Below are 14,240 nucleotides of genomic sequence, written 5' to 3'. Positions count from 1 at the left end.
TATCTCTGTGCGTGCTTCAAACAAAAATATTTTGCAGACTACTTTTACAAAAGACTACACAAGACTTAATTGCTGTCTGCACGTCTGTGTTTCTGTCTATTCGTCTGTCTCTCTACCGAGCTATCCAGCTGTCTGTCTCTCTCTTTGCCTACTCATCCATATATTATATTCATATTTACAATTATGGATGTCTGAGAGCATTTCCAGTCATACCATACACCACTCTAATTAACATGGATCCTGAACATGTCTGAAGCCCTGAGTCACCTGACCTCACACAGAGTCACCTGACCTCACACAGACTCCATCACTGCAGTTATTGTTGGGAATTCAGTGGTGGAAGCTTTTTGCCTCCAGCATGTGATTGTCTAATCGCAGGAACAATGTCTTTGAGGAGATCTTGGCACTCCTTAAATCCATCGGCAGCAGACGAGCCATCGTCCTCGGCGTCAGACGGTGTAACATCTTCGGCGCGGTGATGGAATTTCAACGAGGACTTTGATCTGACCAGTTTTTCTGTCCTACATGGATCATGTTCTCCGGGAAGACGATGTGGTACGATCCATGTAAAGGCAGGATGTGAGGACGGCAAGAGACACTGAGACCCACTGAGCGAAGAAAGACTCTTTTGTATGGCGTGTTGATGCGTCTGCCCCCAAGATACACACTCATGCACATGACTCAGAGAGAGAGAGAGAGAGAGAGAGAGAGAGAGAGAGAGAGAGAGAGAAAGAGTAAGAGACAGAGAGAGAAATATCCAGGTCTGAAAGTCTGAATCCACTGTCTGTCTGTCCCTCTGTCTGTCTCTCTGTCTGTCTACTTGCCCATCTGTATGTCTGTCTACATGTCTACCAGTCTGTCCACACATCTGTCTGACTGCCTGCCTGCTTGTCTGTTCACCTATATAACCGTCTGTCTGTTTGTCTGTCTTCCCATCTCTCTATCTATCTGTACGCCCGTCTGTCCACCCATCTGTTTGTTCATATTACTGTGTGTCTGTCTTCCCATCTGCCTGTCTATCCTTTTCTGTGTATCCTCCCCATCCGCCTGTGTCATCTGTCTGTCAGTCTGTTCACCCGTCTCTCTCCTTGTCTGTCCATCTATCAGTCTACATGACAGACTGTCTGTCCACCTGTCTGTCTGTTCAAACAGCTGTCTGTCTGCTGATCCATCCATCTACCTGTCTGTCTATTCAGCTTAATCTGTATGTCTATGTCTATCAATATATACAATATGTATCTGTCTGTCTGCCCATCTAGCTCTCTGTCAGTCAGTCTCTCTATCAATTTGTTCCTCCATCGAATTCCTAATCTATTGAACTGTCTTTGAATTTGTCTGCTAATTTACCCCACTGCCTATTAATTTATCTGTTAAACCGTCTGTCTGTCTCTGTCAGTGTAATGCAATGGGAGTGAGTGTATGCTCCTCAGTGAGAACAGTGATGAGTGGCAGGTGATGACAGCAGGAGTGGGAACTGAACGCCAGTGATGATGTTGAAGGTTCTCAGTGTTCTGTGAGGATCATCATCTCTGCTGTTCGTGTAGATGAGACGGTAGTACTGCGTGAACAGGCGCTGCTGCAGCTGTTACGAGTCAGACGTACGCTGTTTTCACGTTTTGCGTCTTGCTCACATTGTTACACTTACTCTCGGTTTCAGTGTTTATTCATAAAGTGCGCACTACACATTCTTTCCAACTCCTGATCACGGGCCAAGATTCCTGTGCAGCCCAGGATCCCGCAGCTGAACGATGAAGTGGAGACGACACGGGAAAAGAGCAATACATCATTCACAAGTTAAGCTCTGCATGACAGTGCACACCGCATGCACGCACAGAGCGATCTCCAGGGGGGAAAAAAGCGCAATCATGGAAAACATAACATTTACAACATAACATAACATTTACACATGCAGTGTGTTCAGAAGGTTGCTCATGAGGCTGATTGTTAAGTTTAACGTTGCTGTGTAATGACTTCTTGGTAAGGATGGAATAACACACAGACATTTTCCAGGCCTGACAGAGGGATTAAGATCAGCACAAATCTGGTAACACTAACAAGACAAATACTAAACCAGACATACAGGCAATACAAACAAACCTTTCCTGCTTTTAGAGGAGATGGTGCTCTTATGTGTACATAAATCTCAGATTCTTATTATACACATTTAAGTAAATACATATACACCGAATAATTAAGTTAGATAAATAAATGAAAGAGTTATTGAAAGCTGAAAATTCATTGTACTTCAGCATGTCATGCTATAATGTGTGTGTGTGTGTTTTTTTTACCTCAAAATTCACAGGCATGTTCCTCTTCAGTGCAATCTCATACACCAGACTGATTTCAGATTTATTTGCGTCGCTGTCCTCCTCCGAGCCTTTTTTCTCCTCTGGACTCTAAAAAAGTCACATGCACAAATCAACCCTTTTTCTTTCACATCTCTCAGAAAAAAGGGGGAAAAAAGGTTAGGGGCAATTTCATGTACATGTCCACATGATGCTGGGAAAATAAAATATAGTTAACCTCTTTAATCTGAGCATATGAGTAGTGTTTGATCCATAACGCTCAGATTTCCTTAGTAATATACACCCCAAAACAACCCGTGTAAATTCATGTCTCTTTCATGAATCGTTATTAAAAATTATGATATTATCTGCGAAGCTCTGTGATATGATTTTGCCTCAAACAAAGTGCTATAAAAATGTTTATGCTGTGATGCTTTGGAAATAAAATGCACTAAGTGCAGATTTTTATATAGAGGATTTATCATCCTGTTTAACAAATCACAGATTACAGGAAGCTCCACTCCAGTAGTTCCTGGTTTGCACACAAGCACCCAGTCTGGAGTAGGAACTAAAAAAAAGGCCCCTGGAACCACTGTATGAGTTCCTGAAAAAAATTCCTGCAGTGGAAATACATCCACTACATGCACGTGTGTGTGTGTGTGTGTGTGTGTGTGCCCGAGGCAGTACATGACCATGGTGTTCTTCTCTTGGTAACATAATACAGGAAGAGAAGCAGCTGATAAAGAGCTCGTTATGAACACAGCGAGACTGAACAGGAGAGAAAAACACAATATTACAGCTTGAATAACTAGATCGATGCCAAATGCTCACACACACACCCACACACACACACCCACCCAGGCAAAGGTTTTTGTATTAACATTTTTGGTTAGACTTCAATAAATGGGTTTGAGTTCAATTGGACCTGAAAATCTAACTAAGAAGTAGGTATAAGTGGACTGAGAAATGTTTCATTTCATTTTATTGGCAAAAAAATGTAGATCTAAGTGGAAAGCGTCGATCCAGTTCACTCTAATTAGCCACTCGTAGCATACAACATACACTATATGGCCCAAAGTTTGTGAACCTTTGACCATCACACTTATCTGTGCTGGTTTAACATCCCATGCCATATTTAGTCCCCCTTTGCTGTTGTAATAACCTCCACTCTTCTGGGAAGGCTTTCAACTAGATTTTGGAGCGTGGCTGTGGGGATTTGTGTTCATTCAGCCATAAGAGCATTAGTGAGGTCAGGCACTGATTGTTAGGTGAGGAGGTCTGGGGTGCAGTCTATGTTCCAGTTCATCTCAAAGGTGTTCAGTGGGGTTGAGGTCAGGGCTCTGTGCAGGACACTCGAGTTCTTCCACTCCAGCCTTCACACACCATGTCTTCATGGAGTTCGCTTTGTGCACAGGGGCATTGTCATGCTGGAACAGGTTTGGGCCTCTTAGTTACAGTGAAGGGAAACTGTAATGCTACAGCATACAAAGACATTCTATACAGTTGTGTGTTTCCAACTTTGTGGCAACAGTTTGGGGAAGAACCACATATGAGTGTGATGATCAGGTGTCCACAAACATTTAGTTATAAAGTGTATATTTGTCATACAGTTGATACCAACACTATATAATATCATCTGTAAGACAAATCTACTTACACCAAACCTTTAATAAAGAGTTTATCTAGAATCAGAGTGGACAAATAAATACAAAGCTTTAGGTATTTAATGGAAGTTTGTCTGTGTGAAGACCACTCATATAATTATTAATGCTAATTAAGGCTATGCTACACCTAAACCGTAAAGAAATTTTTTTTATTAAAAAAATGTTTTAAATTTAATAAAGGCTGGCATTTTTGTCAAACAAACTGTTTTTCCTAGATTTGTCAGATTTATCCTTGTGAGGACATTTGGTCCTCACCAAGAAATAAAAACATGCATGTGCACACACACACACACACACACACACACACACACGTAAATTCAGTAATTAAAAATAAAAGAATGAAGGAATCAACCAAATAAAAATTGATCAATCAAATAAAAATAAAAAAATTAAATAAAAGTAAATCAAAAGTTGTAAAGTAGGCAGACAAATAAAATAAAATAGAATAAAAAATTAAATTAAATTCAAACAAAACTTGTAAAGTCTCTGGACAAAAAAAAAAGTGTCAGTTGTGTTATTTCCCCCATAATACTTGTTTACATCACCCCTATTTTGGAGTTTCCATTGCTCTTCCATAAAATCTCACAAGCTTTGGGGTTGATGCCTGTTGATTCTGCTGTCCATTCAAAGTGTCTGACACAGAGAGTAGACATGTTTCAAACTAGACACCCTTTTCACTATCTAGTCCACAAAAAACCCATCACAGATGATTTCTGTGATGACTTACACGTTTACACGTATTGTAATTAGTGTGTGTAATTAGGGTGGGAAATGTCTACAGTGGACTAACCATGGCGAGGCATTTATATGGTAAGGTGTGTATGTTTAACTAAGGAAAAGGACATTGGAATCTGAGCCACTGAACAGATTAGGGGTGTGTGTTTGTGTGTGAGATGATGGCGTATTTTTTTTTAACCTGTAGATACGGCACGCTCTATTACGTGTTCCACATGTTGTGTAAAATCAGAGAGAGGGAGGGAGCGAGAGAGGGAGCGGTGACATCAGCGCTGGCACGGAGCATCAGTGTGTTAAGTGATTTATACACAGTGACACGGTGTTAAGCTTACAACTGGGCATACATAAAAGCCCTTTAAGAGTGTGTGAGGTCGTCTTTACACCCCAATGTGACAGTAAGGGGAGGAATAAAGATACAAGAACAAGGGGATCTGAGATCAGCACAAGGGGATTGTGGGTAATCTGCCTACAGTAACACGAATGAGAAAGTGAAGAGAGAGTTAAAGTGAGAAGGAAAGAGGAAATAAAAAAACAAGGTTAAAGGTGTGTCTAATGTAGTGTGTATCACCTATTCCCTACTTCCTAACCCCTATTCCCTACAGTGGACTATAGGGACTATATAGCACACTAATATAGGGAACAGTGTAAATGATTGCAGGTCACTGATTTGGTTTACTGCACAGTTTGTCCTCACCATCACCAGTCGAGTGTGGGTGTGTCCCAAACCACATACTCTATTCACTAATCACCATGAAATGTCATGACTAAGGATGTGTCCCAAACCGTATTCACTGTAGACTCCACATAAACACCATAACAACCGAAAACTACCCCAGTCTCTATAGAGGCCAAATAATCACTATCACTAACACTAAGACGCACAAGTCCCAAACCGTACCATAGTCACTATCTATCCTGCACACAGTCTTCAAATGCTGCAGTGTATTCTGGGTATTGAGTCTCTCTTCACTTTGAGTCTTGGTGACTTGTTAATCTGACCATGTCTTAAGGTGTGTGTGTGTATACCTGAGGTTGCTTTTCAGGAATGGGTTCGTTCCTCAGCGCCTGCAAAGCTTTCATGGCTGCGTTGTGCCGAGCTGCTTGGCGAGTTCGACCTTCGCCAATAAACTCGTTACTGCCTACCGTCAGCTGCACGTAGAACACCTTGGGGACTGGATAGTGATACCTCGAGTAAAATGGGGGGAAGGGGGAGGAGGTAAGAGAAAAAGACGTCAAAACAGAATTAGCTTATTGAAACACGACTGTTTTATCACGGTGTAAATCAAGGCCTGTTGAACTGACGGACACAAAATAATGACTCAAGGATTCCTCTCTGTCATCTCCTCAAACTTGGACATCACTCGTTTCTATGGCAACACACACAACACCATAATGGGCACCCAGATCGCTAACACATAGCTAGTCTGGGAAAACATATATTGATGACGTTCGTCGGCTAAAATCTTCAAGCTAAAAGCTACAGCTTATTGTACTGTTTATTATGAGAGAATGATAGATAAGAAAGAAAACATGACGGAATGTGTGTGTGCTGTTATACGAAAATAACATAAGACGGGGTGGAGTAATGCAGCCCAACACAAAGCTTTGTTACTGTTACCACCCTGAAGTGATTAATATCCAATAAAGACCGCCCCAAAGTGTTATATTCATCTTATACAATAGCAATGAGCCAAATTTTTTATTTATTAATGAACAACACATCATACTGTTAACTATCTATAGTTATAGCGGGTTTGGAAATGGTTCAGACCACTTCAGTTTTTGTACACTTGATTGTGTTAAAGATTTACACAATAAAACACATTAAAATTGATTAGTTTTTCCCATTAATCTATACACAATAATCCATAATAACAAAGCGAAAACATGTTTTTAGAAATGTCTGTAAAAACTCTGTAGAGTTACAGCTTTCGAGTCTTCTTGGGTAAGTCTCTCCACAAGCTGGCCGGAGGTACTGTAGTGCAGCTCTGAGAGGAATAAAAGGTTACAGCTGATGACTTCCTAACAGTATTTGTGAATGTGTTGATATTTATAAGTGTGGCAAGAATGACGTTAATCCTGCGTGATGATAATGGGGAGAAATTCATGCCAAAATATTTTGGCCAGTATATGCAGCCTTAATCTTTACTACTTCCCCAGCCTATGACGTTTCACAGAGAAGAGACTAAAAACACAATAACAAAGAGAATATTGTAGCTGTTATTAATCTTATAATTACTGGGTTTTATTATCACTGTTCAGCTGGCATCAGTTGTCTAGAAGAAGGTTGTTGACGTTCACCCAGAAATGAGGCTCCACATTATCAAAGTGACACAAACTTTCTCACAGCACACACAGAGCTCCTGTGGAGAAAAGGCTGAAGTAAGGAGCAATAGACAAAAGCTTAGAACAACTCAAGAAAAGAGGACAGATTTATATCCGTGGCCGAACCCGAACGATATTATCCTAGTTATAAATGGTGAAATTAACGCCGTAGGGCAAGCGAGGTAATGGCCCCCGGTGGACCGCGCCTCAGGAAGGCAAAACAAAAGCCCCGTCACATTTCTGCACTTTCTCCTGCGTAACTCTGGCTCGCCCACGCAGCCTGTCAGACGGCTCTTCAGAGCCCAGATTTAGGAGTGTGTTCGGCCTTTATGAAGAGTGACACAGACTGATCCGGGGTCAGCGCCCTGATCCCAAGCACCCCCACTGCAACCCATTCACACTCCAAAATCACACGCTTAGCACTCTAGCACTAGTTAGAGATTCCAAATCCAAATTTTGCAGATCTCACTCGTGTAGAGCTCGACCGAATGAAGAGCTGTTTTATTTTAGTTTATTTATTGGCTATCAGCCACTATTCCAACATTAAGGTTTCCCTGACAAGATAGCTTAAAATATTCAAAATGTTTATGAGACCCAAGTTCAGTGCTATAGTAAATATTCAGGAAGAAAACAAGCAGAACTTGACGTCAACGGCGTCGACAGGGATGCCTTCTCCACCAACAAGTCTAGTCCTTCCTGTTTCTAACATGTATGCCTCAAATAGCTTTAATATTTCAGACATTTGACCTTGCTGTGACCTTGACCCTGTCTGGATCAATTCCAAAATCGAATCAGTTCAGCTGCTAGTTGCAATAATAATTCTATATAAATCCTACAAACATTCAACCACTCGTCCTGGACAACCCAAAAACATTCCTCTCTGAGACATTAAAAAGAAGAAACGCAAAATTGTGATAAAACTCCATCTGAACTCGCTGATCAGATGGATGAAAGAGCTGTCTGGGCATGGCCTAATATTCTGATCAGCATGCTTGATTGACAGCCCTATGTCCAAGACTCCCAGCCTGTTATGCCCAAGAGGTGAGAAACAGGACTATTTTTCCCTTAGGATAGAGAGTGCAAAAGTTTGTATACTCCTAAGCCAAAACAGAAAAGACTTCAAAAAGAAGGGATATCATTTATACCAAGAAAAATATTAGTCCTCCTTCATTAACATACCAGTAAGTAACAAAAATGGTCAGCTAGATATGTGTTACAGATGTAGTCTTTAATGATTTAGAATCACATTATCCAGTGGCACCCAGAACGGGTTATCTTCTGAGTCCCTTTGGAACCTTGAGTTCCTCTCCAGGTTCCTTCCTCAAGTTGCCTCAGGGAGTTCGTCCTTGCTATTTTCACCTCTGGCTTGTTCATTAGGAATCTAAATCTACATCTAGATTTCTGTAAAGCTGAGTTTCAAAGAGAACTGGGGCTTATCAAACATTTTTTCTAGCAGATTTTAAAAAGACGAGTAATGTATGTGAGTCAATGACTCCAGTGAGAATGGATCCCCTCAACAGCCAATGAAAATGCAGAGTGAAGTCCATGAGTAGGAAGTAGCTGAAGAAGGACTGGTAAAAAAGCTAAACTCTGGAAACCAAATATGTCCTAGCCTTTCAAGCACATTTGGGGTAAGGGGAACATTGTGTGTATTTCATTTTTGGCCAAAGTGTTCCTTCAGTGTCTATTTAATGTTTGATAATTGATGGAATAAGAACATGCACTCAAACCTGCAGACCCCGCTGTACCTGAATCCTCCGCACTGTGTAATTTCATAAATATTCCAGCTGTGTAGGTTCATCTGTTACTGAACTTCCGCTTCATTGTGAGCTCAGATTTAATTCTGATGGAAGCCATCTGGGCAAAGTTAAGCTCAGGGCATGTGCAGAAACCACCAAGGAATAATACTAAAACAGGAATTACACACATGCAGTAATGAAATGCAGAAAACAATTCCAGAATAATTATGAACATCCTGAAAAGAAAAGGCAGATCGTGCAGTAACTGGCGACGATCTGATGGGCCGAGAAACATAACAGCCGTTGAGAACAACCAGTACACAGAAAAACAGACACTGTGTGCACTTTCTCTGAAAGGACCGTCAAACAGCAAGAACTATAAATGTTATACTATAAGAAGGCAGCAGCAACTCAGCTCAGCTCTACTTGTAGAAGTACTAATAGCACTGATAGCAGTAGTAGTGACAGTAATATTAGTTGCAGTAGTAGTAGTGTTAGCAGTAGTATTAGAATTGTAATGTTAGCAGTAGGGTTAGGAATAGCGGTAGTATTATTAGAAGCAGTAGCAGTAGACACTATTATTATCAGCATGACTACTAGTATTAGTAGTAATAGGAGTAGTAATAATAGCAATAGTAGTTTTATTAGTAGTAGTATTTATACTAGTAATGACAGTGTTATTGATAAAAGCAGTAATAGTGAATAGTGGTGGTATTAGTAGTAGTAATAGTAGTAGCAGCAGTAGCAATAGTAATGGGGAAAAATTGTAATAATAATATTAGCAGTAGCATTAGCAGTAGTAATAGGAGTAATGATAGTATTATTAGTAGAAGTAGTAGTCAATGTTATTAGCAGCATGGCTACTAGTACTAGTAGTAATAGTAATGGCAGTAGTAGTTTTATTAGTATTAGTAGTATTTATAGAAGTAATGATAGTATTATTGATAAGAGTAGTAACAGTGAATAGAGGTGGTATTAGTAGTTATATTAATATTAGTTGCAGTAATGATAGTGATAGCAGTATTAGTATTAGTAATAGTAGTAGCAGTAGCAGTAATGAGGAAATATAGCAGTAATAGTAATGTTAGCAGTAGTAGTCAATGTTAGTAGCAGCATGACTACTAGTATTAGTAGTAATAGTTGTAGTAATAGTAATAATAATAGTAATATACAAATAGTTTTATTAGTAGTAATGATGGCGTTATTAATAAGATTAGTAATAGTGAATAGTGGTAGTAGTAGTGGTGGTGGTGTTGGTATTAGAAGTAGCAACTACTAGTAGCAGAAACATAGTATTAGGAGTAGTAATAGGAGTGCTAGCAGAAGTAGTAGTAATAGTATTAGCAATAGAAGCGGTGCTGTTACTACTTCTAGCAGTGATAGCGTTCTTATTCTTATTAACAGTAGTAGTGAAAGTAGCAGTAGTAGTGGAAGCAGGGGTTATGATATTAACACTAGTAATAGTAATAGTATTATTAGTGGTTGTAGAAGTAGAGGTAATGGTAATAGAAATAGTAATAGCAGTAGTAGTGATATTATTTTTGGTAATAGCAGTAATAGCGATAGAATTCTTATAAATAGCAGTAGTGAAAGTAGCAGTAGTAGTACTAATGGTTGTGGTTGCAGTACTAGTAGTGGTTACCGTATTAACAGTAGTAGCAGTAATAGTATTAACAGTATTAGCAATATTTATTATGGTGTTATTATTATACTTATTATGGTATTATTATTATTAGTAGCAGTGGTTATGGTAATATTATTAATAGTAATAGCACTAATGGTTGTAGTGGTGGTAGTAGTAGTAGTTATCGTATTAATAGTAGTAGTAATAGTCGTAGTAGTAACAGTATTAGCAATAACACTGGTGGTGGTGATAGTAGTAGTAGTCGAACTGGTAGTATTAGTAATAGTAGTAAAAGTAATATAATTCTTATTAATAGTAGTAGTGAAAGTAGCAGTAATACTAACAGTTGTAGCAGTCGTAGTAGTAGTGATTATGGTATTAATCGCAGTAGTAGTAACAGTATAAGCAGTAGTATTGCTGGTATTGATAGCAGTAGTAGTAGAAGTATAAAAGTAGTAGTAGTAGTTTTGGTAGTAGTAGTAATACTATTAGCAATAGCAATGGTGGTGGTAGTATCATTAGTGGTAGTAGTGGTAGTAGTAGTAGTAGTCATAGTATTAGTAATAATAGCAATAGTACTAGAATTCTTATTAATAATAGTACTGAAAGAAGTGATGGTACTAATGCTTGTAGCTGTGGTAGTAGTGGTTATAATACTAAAAGTAGTAGTAATAGTAGCAATAATAGTAGTAGTAATAACAGTATTAACAATAGTAGTAGTGGTGGTGGTAATAGTAGTAATAGTAGTATAAGAGTAATAGAAGTATTATTATTAGCGGTAGTGGTAGTAATAGTAGTACTATAAAGACTCTTGACACCCAAGTGGCACAGTGGCTCAGATTGGATTCTTAAGTCATTTTAAATAAATGTAAAACGCAATGCTCAGTGATGATGACATGATAAGCAATCGCCAAATTACATTAATATTTCAAGATCTACAGACAATAGCAGCACACAAACACATGCTGGCATAAGTGGAAGCAAACTTTGCAAATTTGGTCATTAGAGCTAAAATGCTGTAGGAGACGACGTCCTTAGTGTGTATCACATAAAGAAGAGAAAGAAGGAGGAAAAGTAGGACAATGTATTAAAAATATCTGCTAAAAACAGAAACCTGTGCCTTGTAAGGATCTTTGAAATAAACTTTTTTTTTCCCAGAAACTTTATGAATTTCACACATTAGCCACTTTCAAAATCTATTAATGCTTTCTGCACAGTGATGCTGAAGTTCACTCCCAGAATTCCATGGGGTGCCTCATTTCAGGAGGAGGGGTTTGGGCGGTGGGGGGGATGGATTCGGGTGTCATGGTGGGTGAATACAGGTGCCGCAGCGTGGGAAAGGAACTGCTTACACACACACACACACACACACACACACACACACAGAGGGCCGTCTGGTCTGAATTAAAAAGGAACGCGAGCCAAAGTGGGAACACCTAACAGGAGGAATGGGAGAAGCGCCAACCACACACACACACGCACACACACAAAACCACACACAAAAACCACTGAAACATACAACATATAATGTTTGTACTCCATGAAGTTCACGCTACCTCAAAGATTGTTTTGTTTAGTATTTGTCCTGATAGTGTTGCTGTAGTTAAGCTTCAAATCGTCCTCCTGAAGCGTTTGAAATAGTACGATCAGTGTTATGTTTGTGCTAAAATAACTGAAAGCTTGTGAATCTTGGAGTAACTATCGGACTACTACACCTATCACAAACACAAGTGTCATTTACAGTGCAAGTCGGTACCTGGTAAAGAAAAAAAAGTGTCATAGTCTGTTAAGTATGGTATATTATTAGTCATATACCTGCACTAGTAACAAGCTCACACAGAAATGTACACATATCTCCATGGGCTGTGTCCCAAATCTCATACTTCTATTAAAATCAGAACTATCTGCTGTACGTCTTTTGTAAGCAAGTGGCATTTACGCGGCGTTTAATGTCATCCTCTATGAAAAGCAGATATGGTGATAGACTGAAAACCGTCACCGTCTCAGTATATTAGTCAAAGAGCTTTTGAAGACTGAGCTTCAGTGAAGCTGCTAATCAGGTGAATTTTAAAAAAGGGGGGGATTCTGATTTAAAACATACGGATTGAAATGACATTTAGACTGGCTGATTAAAGTGTGACATTTAAGAGCATCAGACTGTAATGCATATCACCACAGCAGGAGCAGTAGATTAATGACACTGTCACACATTCATTGCTAAAGTAAAAGCAGAAATATCATCACATTAGGGATCTCAACAGTTCATGGAGAACATTTCAGTTCATCAGTAAACAGTTTAAAGGTGCATTAGGTAAGATTTGTGAAAAATAGATCTCTAATTGGTAAATATATGATGCTGAATAAGATTTGATTTCTTTTTTTATTCATTTGGCCCACCCACATTTCCAAGTATACAAAGCTCCGCCCCCAAAACTTATGGTGGTTTAATGAGTGTTAGCATGCTAACTAGAGTTACCATTAGCAAATACTGTCATGACATAACTTTCAAGCAAACTCAGACATCTTTCATCAATTACATCAAACTGCTTGAAAGCCAAGTTACAACTCTATAAACATACAACTTCTCCTCGTAATGATTTATGTGGATGCGAAGGGGCGTTGGGGGCGTGTCTAGAAAATGACTGACAAGAGGCCAATCCCAATACAAACAAACGTTCTGGACCAGAAGGCAGGTTTCCAAACTGTTTTTTTTTTTTTTTTTTTTAGCTATGTAATACACTCTTACTGAGACAATGGCTTAAACTATAAATTTTTAGCATTTCTACATAATTTTCCACATTAATGAAAAATATCGACTACTGCACCTGTAATTAATATCAGTACAACAAAAAAGTTTATTTGAGATTTGTTTAGCTTTTTTTTTTCCCCCTTAAAAAGGTCTTTTATTTTGGTGACTGAAGCTGGTTTCAGAGTGTGTGATTTCAGCAATCTTTTAAGATTATTACTCAAATTAATCCCAATAAAATCTTGGCTTAAATCCATAACAGACCGCCTTCTCTAATGATAGATAATTACTGCATTCTGCTTACATGATCTATCAGTGTGATCTGGGATCATGAAAAAAAAACCTGCTTGAGTAAACGAAACTAAATGCCTTGATATAATAACAATGCAGCAATGCTATGTCTAGAGAAGCTGCAATGTTATGTCTAGAGAGAATACATTTTAAAAGCTGAAGAGAAGCAATTTGGAGATATTCAAAGAAACATTCTCCCTGCTGCCACAATTCAACAAACCGCTCTACTTTTAAAGCCCACTCTTCATTTATGTTCTGCAAGTGCGCTACCGTATTTGTAGCTGTCCACGCAAAGCCGTCTGTCCTGAAGACTTTCATGTGGAGGAAAACTCACTGCTACAAAATGCTGACTCCTTCTATAAATGTTAAGTAAACTTCTCCTTACAGAAAGCTTTAGCTAATCAATGATCTGTTTTTGATAAAAAATAACACTGATAATTCTGTTATGAAGCTAAAATTATGTGAATAAAATTCTTGTGAATATTTTTTTACTGTAGTAAAAATGGCGTATAATATATTGAAATGACATATTAATATAAACTGAATTATTGTTACTGAGCTATAAATAATAATAATATAAACTGAGCTACTGTTATAGAAAATTAATCAACATCTTCTTACCAATCAGAATAGAGGATTCAACAGTGCTGTGGCATAAAGTGGAATAATGGGAATAATAAACTAGTCATAAATGTGTAACAGATCGGCATAAAACCGCAGAAATGCACGATTCTTGATGGCTGTCTGGAAGTTTTAATGTGTTCACATAAAACACATGCTGAATTCATATGTATGTTCTATTCAGCTAAAATTCAACCGTATACTTTATTA

General features: G+C 38.6%; 1 protein-coding gene across 1 annotated transcript in view; it reads right to left on the bottom strand.

The window, feature by feature from the left end:
- stau2 (staufen double-stranded RNA binding protein 2) overlaps positions 1-14,240 on the bottom strand; it is a 90,565-nt gene that overhangs the window by 54,750 nt on the left and 21,575 nt on the right. Inside the window, exons 6-7 of the mRNA XM_026938099.3 lie at positions 5,711-5,870; positions 2,289-2,396 (exon numbers count right to left, since the gene is read on the bottom strand). Of these exons, the coding sequence (XP_026793900.2) occupies positions 2,289-2,396; positions 5,711-5,870 (268 nt within the window). The remainder of the gene's footprint in view (positions 1-2,288; positions 2,397-5,710; positions 5,871-14,240) is intronic.

The sequence above is a fragment of the Pangasianodon hypophthalmus genome, chromosome 22, assembly GCF_027358585.1.
Source record: "Pangasianodon hypophthalmus isolate fPanHyp1 chromosome 22, fPanHyp1.pri, whole genome shotgun sequence".
In the NCBI taxonomy this organism is placed as follows: domain Eukaryota; kingdom Metazoa; phylum Chordata; class Actinopteri; order Siluriformes; family Pangasiidae; genus Pangasianodon; species Pangasianodon hypophthalmus.
The sequence above is the reverse complement of the archived record's forward strand: the minus strand, read 5'-3'. Positions and strand labels throughout refer to the sequence as shown.